A 15,873-nucleotide genomic window follows, 5' to 3' on the forward strand; every position below is an offset into this window, starting at 1 on the left:
ATACCCTCCCTAGCACGCCTAAAGGTGTCTATGGCGTTTAAAGGGTTAAAGCAGCGCCAATTTTCTAACAAAACATGTTATCACAAAATACGTGCAAAACGCGAAAGCCGGGTCTCTTGCGACACTGTTTTTTGTTTTCTAACACCTAAAGCCGGGTCCGCAGCTCCGTGTTTGCTAACAGAATAACATGAATATGTGCCGAGCCGAATAGATAACATCCCCCGCGTTGTCTGCGGGGAGAGGAAGTGACGTATTTTGTGTTCGGGATCACTAGAGAAGACATTTTTGAAATAAAACAAAACATCAAAAATAGGCAGCGGATGGGATAACAAGAGTCTTGGCACTGCGGACCCGAACATTCAACAAAGTAGTCTACACAAAAATACTGTTTCACTACACATTTTTACTTGCATCAACAATGTTTTTGTTTTCCGTGCCCGGTAGAATTGTATACATGTATACACAAAATACAACCACGTGAGTCGCGGCAAGGTACTGTCATATCATTCACCATTCAGTTTCTTAGAAGTTTTTATTTATGTGTTTTTGTTGAATGTTTCCCATGTTTCGCTGGAGCCCGGCTCTTATGAAGATGTTTAGGTCACCTTTTTCGACTTTATTGTCTCGTATACCGTCTTCACATAGAACTCATCTCTGTCCACGTATATCTTGAACATCCTTACATCATCAAATACGTTTTTGAAGCGTACTAAAGCGAATCCTCCAGCTCTGATTTCAAAAGGACCTTGAGGTTTCGGTTCAACTGCTTTGCCTTTAATGTTAAAACTGAAAATGTAAATAAATATTTTTGATTTTGACTGAAAGCTTGTTGTTTCTGTAATTTCTGCTTCTGTCCTATTTATAAATTTATACGAATATCGGTACCTATAGATGTATTTTATTCATAAGTATTTAGTAGAATAGTACATTCGCCTCGTAATAAAGATATCTCTGCATAGTATTTTCTGAGTTCTCCTATAAACTGGGCTGTGCGACTCTAGAGTGCGGCTGTAAAGTATTTATAAATGGTTTTAGTTATTTTTTTACGTACACAAATTCTCCAGCGACCGGAGACTCAAAAGACAGCCTACAGTTCTGCACGCCCAAATGTGTCGGTTCAAACCACACCAGAAATTTCCCTTTCTCAAATGGTAATAGCGAATACGACGGTTCCGCTAAAATGCACGGGTGTGTAGTCTGTAACGGAATATAAGGGATTAGTTAGGTACACATATACTTACATCTCTGTCCTTAGTTCAGCAAGCAGCAGCAGTTCTAACAAAGCTTGATTAAAGCTAAAGAGCTTGTTCGTGTAGATTTAACGTCCTTCTGCTTTGTGTTCTGCTTTCATGAATTTCATTAATGGTTTCAACTAAGTATGACTATAACTAAACCTTTTGAAGTATTGAAAACAAAAGTCTTTCGTTTTCGTTATTCCTGATTTCAGTATGTCGTTGGGAGTCGAACCCAGGACAGGTGGAGGAGGACGGGCATATATATTATACTTATACATTCCTTATATACTACGCCACGAAGATGCTTCAATAATAGACTTATGAAAAATCTGTCACTGTTAAATTACCCTTCGGCCACATTGGAAACTATCATATGCTTACTGTAGTAATGAAGTCGGTTCTGATATCCGTATTGTTCTGCACGCGCAGTCGCAGCGAGATACAATTGCCTAACTCCGTCTGGTACTCCAAATTCTTCTCTTTGGCCGGCAAGCATTTTAACACCACCTTGTACATGTATGTGCCGACTAGGGTGTTGTTTATTTCTAAATAATCCTCACTTTCTCCGACCACAAGGGGGTTATAAGTCAGTACTAACGCCGCCTAGAAAACGATAAAAAAAAGAATGTTCAAAAAACTAGAAGTCTTAAAAAGTATGCTTATTTAGTACCAGCTGATGCCTGCGACTTCGAAAAATTTTAGGTAAGGAGTCAAAATTATTAGAGAAATTTAACTATACAGGCAATGCGTAACGATACCTATACAGAAAATGCTAATCAGAATATACAACTTTTGTTAGGGCGTCCTTTCTATTTTTCCTATAGTTTAGAATGTGGACCATCATTGGTCTGCATCAAATATTTCAGATCTCCGTTTTTTTACCTCAACGGAAAATGCTCATGAGCCTAAACAATTTTTGTTACGTCGTCATTTCTATATTTCCTATAGTTTAGCTGGACCATCATGGGTTTATCTATCAGGTGGTTTAGATCTTCGATTTTTATACTTCAACAGAAAATGCTCATCAAGATGAACAACTTTTTGTTTAGGCGTTATTTCTATATTTCCTATAGTTTAGATGCACCGAGTTATGATACTCCATCAGGTGTTCCAGTTTTCAAAATCATTTATACCCTATATGTTGCCCAGGCTTAATAGCTATTAACAAAAAAGTAAGATAACAATTATATGGGATTTTTATTTACCTCAGAATTCCTCCCAATCTTGATAGATTCGGGGCAATTTAGTCTTTCGCATTTGACAGAGAATGTACTTTCTTCGCTTAGGGGGTTGGTCACTGTCAGTTCTTTGCGGAATATTTCCCGCGCGCGCGCAACGAACGTCAGAGTATCCACGAGTGGACTAGCCGTCACCAACATCGTGAGATTGTAGAACTGATACTCGCGCGTGTCTTCATTAATAAATAACACCTATTGAAGAGAAAGTTTAAATTTAAATAAATCATGGCGGGTTAATGGATGGAATGAATCGTACTACGACATACGTGTGTGAATCACAATAATATTAAGCTAAATAATCAAAAATTTTTAAAAAGAACTTCAACGAAAACGGACCCTCCCTCCAGTCAAACTAATGACATTTTTCAGGATGATTGTTTCTATAGTTTTAAGAAACGTGCCTCATAATAATGGTCTTATCTTGTCTACTAATTGTAGTGCCATGTGAGTCACCATTTATTTCGCTAAGAAGCCTGGTGGGTGGTGCTGTGTTTTGTGGCATATTCAGCTTGATCAGACAGATCGGCGTCATCTGGTCCACACAATAGATAAATAGGCAAATGAAGATATTTTCTGTATTCGAAAGGTCTACTCACTTTTAGTTGCATTTCACATTCTTCGTAACATACATATTTCAAACGACAAATTGCGGCTGCCTCGCCCCATACTTTGATAGTTTCCGGATGAACGATCTCGAAGCGACCTTCGAATTTATCGGGGACCAATTTCATAATTTCCGTAGATACTACGTAGGTTTCTGGGAACTACATCAAAATATATTAGCAGCTTCCTAGGAGTAATTAGGTAGTTACCTAGTGATAATTTTAGATCGTTGCAAATTTATTCTATACTAGCTTTTTCTCTTCGGCTTTGCCAGCGCATATTTAATTTTTCACCTATTTCACGTGGCAAATCCTTTCTCCTACTTGACCTCGCAGTAATATTACGGTGTTATCCGGTCGTCGCTGTTGAATCCCAATCTGTCGAATATACTTTGAACACTTGATGACTATTTGCGAAATATCTTACTAAACCGTAAATATTGGGAGTGGCTTTCATTTCATTTGAGAATAGGTTTGTCATACATACTTCAGTAATGTTGTACACCACCAGCTCCTCTGTGTGGAATTCCTTTGCCGGGACAGTGACGGAGATATTGCCATTGGGGTTGGGGTGTTGCGAGACACCCACCAGGTTGACGAAAAGAGCGCTCTCGCCCAGCGGTGAGAATAATACTTGACACTGATAGACATTATGATACAAAATTATTTTTACTTTTCCAAATTAATTGCAAAGTTGTCGCTATTTCGGCAGAGCTATAAGTATTTAGAGATTCATGCAGGGGTAGTGGGACATTTAGAGGTGTATGCAGTAGTAATTTTATTATTTTTTTCGGTAAAATCAATAAGCTACTCAATTTTAAGATCTACACATATTAGAAATCTATTTTTGTAATAAAACGTGTTAAGTAAAAATATTTACCTCGTGTTTGCCGATAGTTTTTGGCTTGAAAGTAACGGGTATTTCAAATGTAGAGTTGGGTTCAATGTTAAATTCCCTTAGAGTTTCAAATGGACCAGGTTCAGAAAACTCGCTTAGTACCAGCCACACGTCATCGGAACTGCAAATCACCGTATACGTACATGATACAAGTGTATTTTTAGTAGAAAATCAGATACACACCGAAATGACAACGTGAAAAAAAAATTGATGTACCTACTGGCGCGACGATAAAAGTAACTTTTTAATTTACTTACCTATTTGTTACAGTCAGATATTCGGTGATCACTTCACGCACAGGGCATTCTAAATATAATACCTTGTTCTGAAAGTTTCCTAAATCCACACAAGTGGCGTACATGGCAAGTTCTAAGGGCATATAGTTGTCTAGATTGCAACTGGCCTAAAATATTAAAATATATTTATTCACTTTAGTAATATATCTTTGATTTATTGAAAAATATATAAATATTATGAGAAAGAAAAGCCATCCGCTTGTGATAATGCTGGACTTACCCAAACTTTGATGAAGGGATTATGATTAAGAGGCCTAAATGATATTGTGAAGGTGACATTTGTATGAGCTGCTATAGATCCCTGCATCGGACATATTGTGAACTCGTCTGATATCAAAGGTTGCCAGCAAAACCTGTCGACAATATCCAGTTTAGTCTTTTGTATTAAATTCATTCCATTCCAATATTGATACGTGTAGGACGTAGGTGTAATGATAATCATTACCGTGGTATAGATGGTATTTACTTGTCACTAAACTATAAACAAAATAAGGTTACGCCTCATTTAGATATGCCTGAATACTTATTATATGTCCGTCCACCGAATTAATTATTCTTGATAAAGTTGGCGTTCGTCAGGTCGTCAAACATACCAGAGGAACCATTTGTCTTTTATTCTTAATTTCATGTCTTTTATTTTGAATTTTAGTCTTTGGATATCCGAAAGGAGGTTTACCTTGTGCCAAAGTCCCCCTTGTTCATCAGCATAACTTTTAGTATCTTGCAGCCGCGCTTGCGCACGCGGCCAAACTGCAACGAGTTCTGGCTGAAGCAGAGGCTCATGCCAGTGGCACTGCCGCTGATTCGCACTAGAGGTCTCTCGAACTCGAATACTTTCATATTCAACTGAAAAATAAAACGTGTGCTAGTTGTTGCAAGGGTATGAAAACGTTGAGTGAAATTTTTTTGGCACATCTTTGAAAGCAATGTCATTATCACAGTATTTTTTTCACTGATGTTTCTAATAATATAAAGGCCTGCTATTAATAAAACCAAAATAAAAAAATTACATCTACCCTATCGTTGCAATTTTCCGTGGCGGTATGAATCAAAAAATGTGACTTCTATGAAACCAAATTCAGCAAAAAATTTACACTTGTTTGGTCAATATGTTAACTAAATACTTCACTGTATATTTACTAAATATATATCTCCAGTAAAGAACAACTTACTTGCACGTTGAGATCGCTGATCATGCCGTTCGGTTTGAACTGTATCTTTAATGGAAACTTCCTATACGGCAAAATTTTGCACTTGTTGGGTATGACCTTTAGTGATGATAAGGCATTTTGAATATCCATTGCAATTTGTTCACGTATCTTATCGTCTTTGTAGGTTTGTAGCATTTTGACTCTAAAAGGCATTAATTTGCATTTACTCACCGTATATAGTCATTTATATGTTCTATTTTATATTCTACATTTGTGCTTACCTGGAAGGCCCTCCATCGGCTTGGGTGGTTGCGCTAGGACTCAGACATACGCTGGTTGCTTCAGACTGAGTTGTGTCTTCAATTACTGGATACATGTCTCTAAATATAAAAGTTGCATCGATCGGCACTTTGCTGTGATTCATGACCTCGATAGGCCGGATTATTTTATCGCCTACTTTCACTGGTCCCAAATTAAAGCTCTTTTGGCAACCTTCGTAGAGGTCGAACAAAAGTGGTATACCTAAAATCACAGGATTAACAACTTTAGAAAAAATACTTATTTTTAGTGTACCTATTCATTTACTAACGTAATCTCAGTACTACACCAATGAAAATAAACTATATTTAGCATTTAGGTTTTCATTATATCCAAAGATGACAACTTTCACGTCCACCTAACAGTGCTGTACCATATCATGGAATTCGCCACTAACCTTCTCCTTTAACTGAAATAATTTCTTGACAAAGTGAGTTAACCCAGAATTCCAACTTAAATTCGTATTCCTTAACTTGTTTCGGTCTGAAGTAAACAGGAATCTTAATGCGTCTGCCGGGCGGAATGTCTGGCAATTCTTGGAAATCAACAAATAGCTCGGGTATTGTTGCAAAATTCATACTGAATCTACAAATGCAAGACGACATGTTTAAACTGTCAAACGCTTAAGAAAGCCAGTCTAGTTAGCATGAGTATAATAAGAGATAGAAAATGAGAAACTGCTTTACTCTCCGAAATTGCTCTCCGTATTAAATTTGGTATATGCTTACTGTTTGATAAGCAATATAACTTTTTATTTAATATATAATACTTAGTAATCTTAGACAATAACAAATTATATTAAAAGTCATACATCACAGGAACAGTGTCATCGTTAACAAATGCCAAGTTTTTTTTGTAGGTAGCGTCCGGTGCGTTGACTATACATTTGCCGAAGTCGATATCCATGCACGTGAAATGATACAGTGGCTTTTTAATATCTGCATGCAGATATATAGTATATTCCGGGCCGTCAGAAATCTGAAGACAAGTTAGGATTAAAACACTGAAACTGACATTAAAACTGTCATTCTTCATTGATTGCTAATTTGAATACTACCTATGTACCTATTCCGTTCTTGGCATACTATGAGTGTAACTATCATATTTTTATCGAAATCCATTCCGTAAATTGGGCAAAGGAGCAACGAATTGTTCATACTTATGACTAAAAGTTACATCTATTGTCGTATTATTTCCTTCTTTTGTCGTTATTGTGTGGACTTACTTCTCGTCAGCACTTACATTGAGCGTGACTGGGAAGGCCTGGACGGGCACTTGTATAAGCGTGAAGTACAGCGTGCACTCGGTCTCGTTGCCCGGCGCCACGTGGCCGCTCTGAGGGTCTATATCCACCGTCAGGTACTTCTTCACCCTGCTGCAGTTGTAGCTCCAGTCAAAGAAGAACGTCGCAGACCCGTCGTTGTGAATTTTGAACGGAATCGTTCTTTGATAAGTTGAGGCTGTCTACACATAACACAAATTAAAACATTTAACGGTAAATCTCGAATATATGACAAAAATCTCGAAATTTGGTTAATAAAGTGAGTGTATAAATACAGGCAATGATAAAATCATCATTATACTATCAATTAGTAATAAAAAATATATCAAATTAGTCACTTTATCATCCTAATCTTCAGCCCTACTGGATATATGTCCTCCCATCAACGCTTCTTCCTCCAATCAAATCTTTTACTCGTATATTCTGGGCCATCTTTATCCAGTGTCAGCAATATGTATCATTACCTAATGTTACTAGATATTGGCCAATATATGATATTTCCAGTTAATAACAAATATTGATTGCATACCTGATCCAAATGAATATTCGTGATAAAATCACTTCTTAAAACATGCTCATTCCCAATAAGATAATATGATATTTTAGGATTAATGGAGTAACTGAGCGCGTTTACACACAAAGTTAAATATTTCACCATATAGCACACGCTACAAAATATCTTAAACGAGAGCGGTCCATCCTCAATAGGAGTATAGCTTATTCTGCGAATGTAAAAAAAATGCATCTATACAAAATAATTTGCTTCGGCTACGCTCAACCTACGCTCCTGTGTTATAAAAAAGTAATTCATGCTGCTAGTGTTTGGATAAACGTACTTCTTATATGTATCTACGTAGACGTATATATATGTAATAACTTACTTGATGGGTGTTTCAGAATGGGGTTTCAGTATTCCATGCTCAGGTTCCATAACAACCGGAGTTTTCCCGGACTCGTTGCACAGCGAGTTCCCCTTGAATTCGAACTTGAGCCCCTCGTCCTCATTATTCTTCATTTTCACAACGTTTGTGACTGTGAATCCCACTAATGAATTTCGAATAACTAAGATTGTTGGTATGAATACGACGTCAGGCTCTCGCACCAATCCCACCACTAGTAAATGCATTGTTAAAGTGTACACGGGTATCATAAACTTCCACTGCGACTCGTAAACCTAAAACGAGATAGGCTCATTACTTAAAACTGTATCACTTTCAAATAAACACAAGAAAAATTGTAGGAAAAGTCCTGTAAATTACCCCAGGTGCTGTAGGAGAGAAAGTGAAAGTGACTTCCGTAGAAGTACCACCCTCAACATAGCCCTTCAATGTATCGCAGTGGACCGGAATAAGCTCCGGTTTGTCTTGCAACACCATTTCAAATATAAATTCGTACGCTTCACTTGTGGGGTTTACGACATGGAAAGATCTAGAAACAATAGCAAAAATTTTTTTTAAATATTCTGTATATTCTTAAAGAATTCAAATGATACTTTGAATCACAATTTATAAGACTCGTAGGACTCGAATCCTAGTCGATGCGATTCAATAAATCTTACTGATTGCCATCAACTTACTTTTTATAACATCCTGATCCTAAAACATTGAATTCTAATACACTTATATGTTTGGGTAACGCAACGCCGCCGGTTATTTTCCTTCGCCCTGATGTGAGATAATCACTTTCTGGCATATCAAGATGACAATATGGTATCAATGATTTTGCTGTTATTTTGCAAAAGACATTCTGATCATACGGGTCCAAATTATCTACAAAAACATAAAATATTTAGTAGGACATTGGTCTATATCATCTAAGCGAAGTTTAAGTTAAGTTACGTCTAAGTTGTTTTATTTATTGCAACAAATAAGATAGAAAAAATCTTACCGATCAAACTTTTCAATCGAACTTGGTAATAGAAGGCATCTTGTGGTGCAAAAGTTACTGTGAAAGTCTGACTTTGGTTAGGCTTAAGACAAACTTTATCTGGCTCTATTTGAAATGGCAAATCTATTTCGAACCAAGTGTCTACACTGTCTCTTCCTGTGCTGCCGCTGAATAAAGTAACTTTACTGGCAACTACAAAAAAATGCATGGTTAAACAATCAAAAAAGTAAACATATTCTTTCATAATGACGAGCGACGTACCAATACTGTAGAGGAACCTGTACGACATCTTTGCAGTACCTACGTTTACATTTACAAAATCAGCTTTTACAAATACATGATCTAATTATTGCAAATGACAAATTATTATTATTTGGAAATGTTATTTGATACGATACCTTTTTCGACGTTTTGTTCTACTGTCGGTATTTCAGGTGATGCTTCAGCATCATCATCTTCATTTTCTTCCTTTTCTTCACCTTCCTCGTTGGGACTGTTACGTTCAGTACCCATACTTTCATCACCACCTTTCTCGTTCGTAGCAATAGTTTCGTCGTGATTACTTAACTTGCGCTTTTGCTGATCACGAACATTATTTTTTATATTAATTGGTTAATTTCAATTATTCATATGTAAATCTAATGCATACGTTATATATGGTAAATATGATTATCAACAAATAACTATAGCAAATAATAAAGGCAATTAAACAACTTTCTCCGAAACGGAAGTCTCGTATATTGTCTCTTTAAGCATAAAGCAGTATTAAAATGATTCGTCGTAAATAGCTGTTATAGAGTAGTAAAAATAAATATTTACCTTTGAACATTTATCTAATCTGGTTGGAAACTCGTCATCGATGCCAAAGCTCCAAGTTGTTTTCATTGGTACGTTGCCTATATTTTTCATAGTGAATGTGAAGGGCCTAGTCTGCGTAAAATATTAGTTTTATGTTATTTGCCGATTATTTATTTTTTTGGAAATAATGTATCTTTCATAAAGATGAGTTTAACGTAATATAAATCGCCTGTTCAGTCATTGCCGTATCCATATATGCAACGTAGCTATTGTCATGGTATAATCAGAAATCACTTGTAGCAGACTATAAATCTAACACCACTACAGCGGAATATTAAGCCATGTTTAACTACGCATATGGTTAAGAAATCCCAATTTATTTGAATTTATATTAATAGAGCTCATGTTCTATTCTATTAACAGTGAAACTTTACCTGATAAACAAATGTGTCTTTTAAAGACTTTTCATCGGGCAGAGAACATGTATATTTGCAAAATTCTGTGACAGCAGAATATACGATGATAATACGAAGAACTCCCAACATGTCTTCAGGCTGTAGCGTGTTCTGTTCCTCTATCATTGACACGCGCCTTTCATTCAAACTCATATCCCTGCACATAACATTTTATTAATAACTTATTTTTATGTGTTTGGTATTAAAAGGATTAACCGATATCATTCTCTTCGCTTGAATAAATCGGCACAACATTTTATACCTCCTTATAAATTTAATGTAGGTAATAACCGAGAAATTTATCTTTATGACAGACACTTAATATTTATATAATATAAATTTTGTTTTGTTTTGTTCAATCGGATTTGCCTTTTCTTTTGAAGTCCGACGACGGTTCTTTTATTTTAAAACTCTTACTTGTCATGGTTAAATACAGTAACAATTTGACGATTGTCCCAGCTAGTAGTCTTGAAATGAAAAGTAAGAGCGTCGTAACTAACTGCCGTCAGTGCACAATGCAGTAAATTCTGTAAAAAGGAACAATTATTATTACGTTACGTGACCATAGCCGTGGACATTTAAACATTAAAGAAGATCTCTGTAAATACCCTTTTTATAGAAACAAGTTGAGTTGAGATAAACATTATTTCCATGTCCTTTTCTTCCCCCGGCAAAATATATCCGACCGATGGTTTAACACAAATGTGATCGACTTCTTGCCATTCGAATTTATAAACTTTGTCTGAATTGTTTATCATTATTATATTCCTCTTTTCCATTACAGATAATTCACATCCACCTGTGAGGTTAGACAGGAAACAATTAGTTATAAAACCTATAACCGTATCGTGATCCAACTGTTTTGTTATACATACCGAAATCTAGTATATATTTCAAATCATTGCTCTCCAAACTCATCGAATTAGACGCCATAGTGCGCCTGCTTCTCTTTGATTCCATTGCTTGTTTTGATTTTCTTTTGACAAGAGGCGCACTTTTACTCTTTTTTCTACTATCGACTGTAGATACAGTTGACATAGTCCTATTGAGAAAAAATCAAAACTAAAAAATATGCATAGATATTGATAAAACGAATAAAACAGCATAGAACGAATACCAACCCATCAACAGACGATCTGTAAGCGTCTAAATCAGTGTCCATTGGGAGCATTTCAAGCCCTATAATAATGACATCTTCCACAAAAGCTTCTCCTTCACACGAAACCTTATGTCGAAAAAATAAACATTATATGCGATTTTAAAAAGTGTCGATCATCAGGAGTTACATCATACAGAAGTAGATAACGCATTTACCTCGAAGTGTTCATAAGCGTTATTAACTATATTGAGTTTAACATCACAACTACTCCTTCCTTTACTGATTGGGCTGTAAAATACCTTCAATGTTGCTATTTCCCTGGGGCTTAATAGAATTTTCATGATTGTACTGTACTCAGCTAAAATTAGAAATAATATACTTTTATTACTATCGACATCGACTCTGCAATTATTTTTAAGCAATATAATATGTTACTTACCATTATTACTGGAAATAACCATGTGATCTGTATCTGGCGTGGTGCTAAGCCAAAAAATAGGCCTAGAATCATATGGTAGTTGATACACTTTTGCAACAACAGTACTCTTCGCAGAACTGACATTTTTAAAACGTATAACATTATTACTTAATGATCCCAAACACGTTACTGGGAATTTTAATAGATGAACATTATGCCTCTTAGGAGGTGAAACCATTTGTATTCTGGGTATCACACCTTCGCCGATAAGACATATTTTGAATGATTGTTCTTGATTGTCAAGTAATTTTAATCTTATATCGAGAACTGCACGGTATTCCTAAAAAGTGCCATGCTGATTGGTATTATTAATTTATATTGCAAAATATTTTAATACCTGGTGTTATAATCAGAGATCGGATAAGATAGAGAGTGTAGTGTATATTTACCTAAACTGCGACGTAGTTTTTAACATAGAGTGTACCATGATTTAAAAATCATTAATTATTATTGGATTTTATTGAAATAATATAAAATTATAAAATTCAGTCAGATTAAAATTTTATATTTTTAATTACGTAATATGAAACTAAGATATCTCTGTTTAAGTAAATATTAAGTGTGTACCTATATGAATAGGTCAAATAATTGAAGCAGATGTTAAAATTTACCAAATATTAAAAAAATATTTTATATTTTAGAGGTGGTATTATCTTACTATGTTACTACTACGTCGAAGTTTAGGTAAATATGCATTAAAATATCGGATCTCTGGTTATATGTATGTATTTACATAATAGCAACATTTTTAGAGTAGACCCTATATTTGGAAATAAAATATAAAACTGAATGTAAAACCTGGAGTTCCTTCGGATTGAATATGACGCCCAATGTTTTATGGAGCAGAGGTTCGATATGTGTTTCATATTTATCAAGATAAAATATTTCTTGATTGGAGTTAGTCTGATAATGTAACTTCATGCTGAGAGCACATGCCACCAGTCCATTGTTGTAGAGGTCTATAGCTGCCGTGTAGCTCGTGTTAACCGTTACGCAAAAAAAGTGCAGAGTCACAGAATCTTCCACAAACACACAATGAGGTGAAGACTAGAATAAAAACAATAACGTATGGTTTACTATGCTTTTTTCACAAGCATTTCCATATCTACCTCCTTCTAGGTTAAAAATAAGCACTAACCTCAGGAACTTTATATTCCGATAAATTTTTAACAATGAGATGTTCCCGAAAGGTTGTTTCCAAGTTCCAAAAATCTAAAGTTGGCATTGCCCCTGTGCCTACAAGTCTTAGAGGAACGCCCTGTGCCTCGGCGGGACAAGTGTCGCTGATGATAAAGTTTATAGTCTCCTCGTACATCCTGGCGGCTGTTGCACTGAACTGAATTTGAAGGGTCCGACTCGTGCCTGGTGCCAAGAGGTTGTCGTCGTTCAGTATGGTGAAATTACCACATTTCAGAGGCGGCACCTTGAGTCTGTGAGATACAAGTTTTTTTATTGACTCTTTTTGTACACATATACACTGCGATTAGTGATACAGCTGTTTGAAGATAATAGATCCCCTTTGCGCGGTTGTTGTTCCTGTTCCTGTCCTTAAAACAAACTTATCAATATTAAATGTTATTAAATGTATGTTTCGTGTCCAGTTACGGAAATCGTTTCAGACTTTTGGTTCAATACTCCTTTATATGGTTAAGCCCCTATAACTACTCACTTGTTGTCTTTCAACTTTACTGGCTGCTGCTCCATAGGGTCTATGCGATATTTTTCTGGCAACACGATGTCGTAAGTCACGGGACACTTGCTTGTGTTGTTGATGATGACATCTCTTATTACCCCACTGCCTACTGCTATAATGTGGAAATTAAGTTCTCCGAGAGGAAACAGAGTAAACCTAGAAAAGTTTAAGTGTATTTAAATCATGGTAAAGCCGACCTGATTACGCAATAATTTATGAATAAAGCGACACTGTTGATAAAAAGATTATGAAGGTAATCTTACGTATTATAAAAGGAGGCGATAGTAACGCAGATGGGGAACTTGGCGACCACCACTTGGTTCTTACTGCCGTCGAGCAAGGTGCAGATGTAAGCGGGCACGTTGGACAGATTCATGGACGTGGTCGGCGTGCACTCGAAATCAATAGACACCAGTTTCAGAGACGCGGGAATCATCCCGCTTTCAGGAATCGCTTCAAATGACCTCAGCAGAGACGGCTCTGGGAAGTTCTTCACTTTTTTTAACCTATAAGATTTTTCTTTTTTAATTTTAACATATTATTACATAGCATTTGGTGCGACTTGAAACAGCTATTAAAATTCAAAGACATTAACATCAGTAAAAACGAAAACAAATAATTTGTAAAGTGAGGTTAACAAAACGGGATTCCAATTACTACCTTTGGAGCCCCGGATGATAAATACAGAACATGGCATGGTTAATTTGTTCCTGGGCTTAAACGATTAAAACTCCCGACAAGTTTTATATCTGGTCCACCTGTTTTGTACTTACTTAAAATAAATATTATATTTTCCCCGGTTGAGCAAATACATTTCGCGGATAACGGTGGAGTTAACCTTCACGTTGCCGTAGTTGAGGAACATCTCAGTCGGGTTCTCGTACGCGCACTCCACCATCACGTCGTAACACTCCGCAGACAATGACAGGTTCTCTGTTATCATGGGGCTGCCGCGTCCCTCCGCGTCGTATATCTATAATCAGATATATTTTTTTGTTTAATATATAACATTTGTTCTTTTTACTTAACTGTTAGATAATTTTGTATATTATTTATATTATAGAAATTTGCAGTTATTTTGCTATGTCCCTTTATTTGGTTTTCACTTAGTATGAACCTCGACTTATACTCATACTTTATACTTTTCATAATAAGAATGAAATGGTGTATGAAATAACGACAACAAACTATGTGGTAACAAAATATAAATTTGGTTCATTCCATGAATGAATAAGAAAAATAATTTTACTTACGTCAATTGTAAGAGTTTTATTAGAAATGATTCCAACGTTACAGGCAATGTAGGTAACCGGAACCACGTGGTTGTTATGTCTCGGCACAATGCCTGATGTGCTAGCTATTATAAAATCACTAATAAAATCCACAGCATTCCTTATTTTCCACATAATGGGCAGGATAGAGTCATTCTTTACTATGAACCTATCGTCCTCACGTCTATAAAGTAGCAGTTTTCCGTATTCTACAATATTTACAAACATTTATTTGTCTACAAATGATGTCATTATGAACTATGTATTTTAGTTATTTTATTCAAAATTGGTAAAGTTACCTATTGATTTTGTAATCGGCAAAATCTCAACGATCGGTACCACACCGCTACACGCAATATTTACAGCGACTATTTCTGGGTTATCTTTGATACAAAATAGTAATACAACATTATGGACCCCGACTTCTGCTGGAGCCGCAGATAGTGTCAACTTTCCTCGACACCCAGGCTGTAGACACGATATGTAAAAAAAAAGTTACAATTTGGTCACCAAGCAACCCTATCAGCTTTATATTTGGGTAATAAATGAATTAATATAGACCGGTCCTTCCCAATTAAACATCTGTTACATCCCTTTTCTTACCTCAAGTCGTATAAAATTTTTGTCAATTTGAAACACAGTCGTGTCGTCCAAAAATTCTATATAGATTTCTGCCCGTATAAGTGATGAATTTTTTAAATCTATCTTATATTCTTCTTCGTATATTCTGTAATAAAATATCAACAAAAGGTTAAATAACTAGTTTTCATTAATTAAGGACTAAATAACCATAAAAGCAATGTATGAGTAATTAGTTTTTTAATAAGTGTTCTAGTCCTGGGTAAAAGCTTCAGGTGAAGCCTTTACCCAGCACTAGAACACTTCTAAGGTTATATACGACTTCCATAACTCCGATCCAAATCGGGTATTCCGCCATTCTGCCAAAACGTTATAGTATAGCTACTTCAAATTCTGAGTTATTTGGTTAAAGATGTTTTTGATATATTTTCTTTAGTACCTATTGGAACCGATGAATATAGGTCCAAATTCGAATAATTTAAGGTCATCCAAAAATGTAAGTTTATATACATTATCTTCGACCGTTCTCCTAACAAAATTTTCAAACATTTTCTTTGGTCGGCTATCAAGCCTGTAACACAAAAATTCAATTA

General features: G+C 35.7%; 2 protein-coding genes across 5 annotated transcripts in view; one reads left to right on the forward strand and one right to left on the reverse strand.

The window, feature by feature from the left end:
• LOC128673226 (hydrocephalus-inducing protein homolog) overlaps nucleotides 1-15,873 on the reverse strand; it is a 36,628-nt gene that overhangs the window by 264 nt on the left and 20,491 nt on the right. For 2 of the 4 annotated variants that reach the window (XM_053750942.1, XM_053750933.1), the window contains exons 43-80: nucleotides 15,720-15,851; nucleotides 15,305-15,428; nucleotides 15,001-15,169; nucleotides 14,684-14,910; nucleotides 14,204-14,403; nucleotides 13,694-13,936; nucleotides 13,407-13,586; nucleotides 12,876-13,167; nucleotides 12,536-12,784; nucleotides 11,699-12,017; nucleotides 11,475-11,617; nucleotides 11,282-11,385; nucleotides 11,036-11,202; nucleotides 10,769-10,959; nucleotides 10,578-10,687; nucleotides 10,140-10,317; nucleotides 9,727-9,837; nucleotides 9,306-9,486; nucleotides 8,908-9,099; nucleotides 8,597-8,789; nucleotides 8,280-8,448; nucleotides 7,902-8,194; nucleotides 7,550-7,742; nucleotides 6,981-7,202; nucleotides 6,550-6,716; nucleotides 6,136-6,323; nucleotides 5,702-5,942; nucleotides 5,442-5,622; nucleotides 4,946-5,115; nucleotides 4,490-4,622; nucleotides 4,231-4,376; nucleotides 3,956-4,094; nucleotides 3,563-3,715; nucleotides 3,070-3,237; nucleotides 2,441-2,665; nucleotides 1,617-1,838; nucleotides 1,052-1,197; nucleotides 606-786 (exon numbers count right to left, since the gene is read on the reverse strand). In XM_053750942.1, coding sequence (XP_053606917.1) covers nucleotides 606-786; nucleotides 1,052-1,197; nucleotides 1,617-1,838; nucleotides 2,441-2,665; nucleotides 3,070-3,237; nucleotides 3,563-3,715; nucleotides 3,956-4,094; nucleotides 4,231-4,376; nucleotides 4,490-4,622; nucleotides 4,946-5,115; nucleotides 5,442-5,622; nucleotides 5,702-5,942; nucleotides 6,136-6,323; nucleotides 6,550-6,716; nucleotides 6,981-7,202; nucleotides 7,550-7,742; nucleotides 7,902-8,194; nucleotides 8,280-8,448; nucleotides 8,597-8,789; nucleotides 8,908-9,099; nucleotides 9,306-9,486; nucleotides 9,727-9,837; nucleotides 10,140-10,317; nucleotides 10,578-10,687; nucleotides 10,769-10,959; nucleotides 11,036-11,202; nucleotides 11,282-11,385; nucleotides 11,475-11,617; nucleotides 11,699-12,017; nucleotides 12,536-12,784; nucleotides 12,876-13,167; nucleotides 13,407-13,586; nucleotides 13,694-13,936; nucleotides 14,204-14,403; nucleotides 14,684-14,910; nucleotides 15,001-15,169; nucleotides 15,305-15,428; nucleotides 15,720-15,851 — 7,042 coding nt within the window. The remainder of the gene's footprint in view (nucleotides 1-605; nucleotides 787-1,051; nucleotides 1,198-1,616; nucleotides 1,839-2,440; nucleotides 2,666-3,069; nucleotides 3,238-3,562; nucleotides 3,716-3,955; nucleotides 4,095-4,230; nucleotides 4,377-4,489; nucleotides 4,623-4,945; nucleotides 5,116-5,441; nucleotides 5,623-5,701; nucleotides 5,943-6,135; nucleotides 6,324-6,549; nucleotides 6,717-6,980; nucleotides 7,203-7,549; nucleotides 7,743-7,901; nucleotides 8,195-8,279; nucleotides 8,449-8,596; nucleotides 8,790-8,907; nucleotides 9,100-9,305; nucleotides 9,487-9,726; nucleotides 9,838-10,139; nucleotides 10,318-10,577; nucleotides 10,688-10,768; nucleotides 10,960-11,035; nucleotides 11,203-11,281; nucleotides 11,386-11,474; nucleotides 11,618-11,698; nucleotides 12,018-12,535; nucleotides 12,785-12,875; nucleotides 13,168-13,406; nucleotides 13,587-13,693; nucleotides 13,937-14,203; nucleotides 14,404-14,683; nucleotides 14,911-15,000; nucleotides 15,170-15,304; nucleotides 15,429-15,719; nucleotides 15,852-15,873) is intronic. The other 2 variants (XM_053750951.1, XM_053750962.1) reach the window with 2 other exon arrangements.
• The window catches only part of LUBEL (Linear Ubiquitin E3 ligase), a 56,349-nt gene that overhangs the window by 247 nt on the left and 40,229 nt on the right, over nucleotides 1-15,873 (forward strand). The window lies entirely within an intron of this gene.

The sequence above is a fragment of the Plodia interpunctella genome, chromosome 1 (assembly GCF_027563975.2).
Source record: "Plodia interpunctella isolate USDA-ARS_2022_Savannah chromosome 1, ilPloInte3.2, whole genome shotgun sequence".
NCBI lineage: Eukaryota > Metazoa > Arthropoda > Insecta > Lepidoptera > Pyralidae > Plodia > Plodia interpunctella.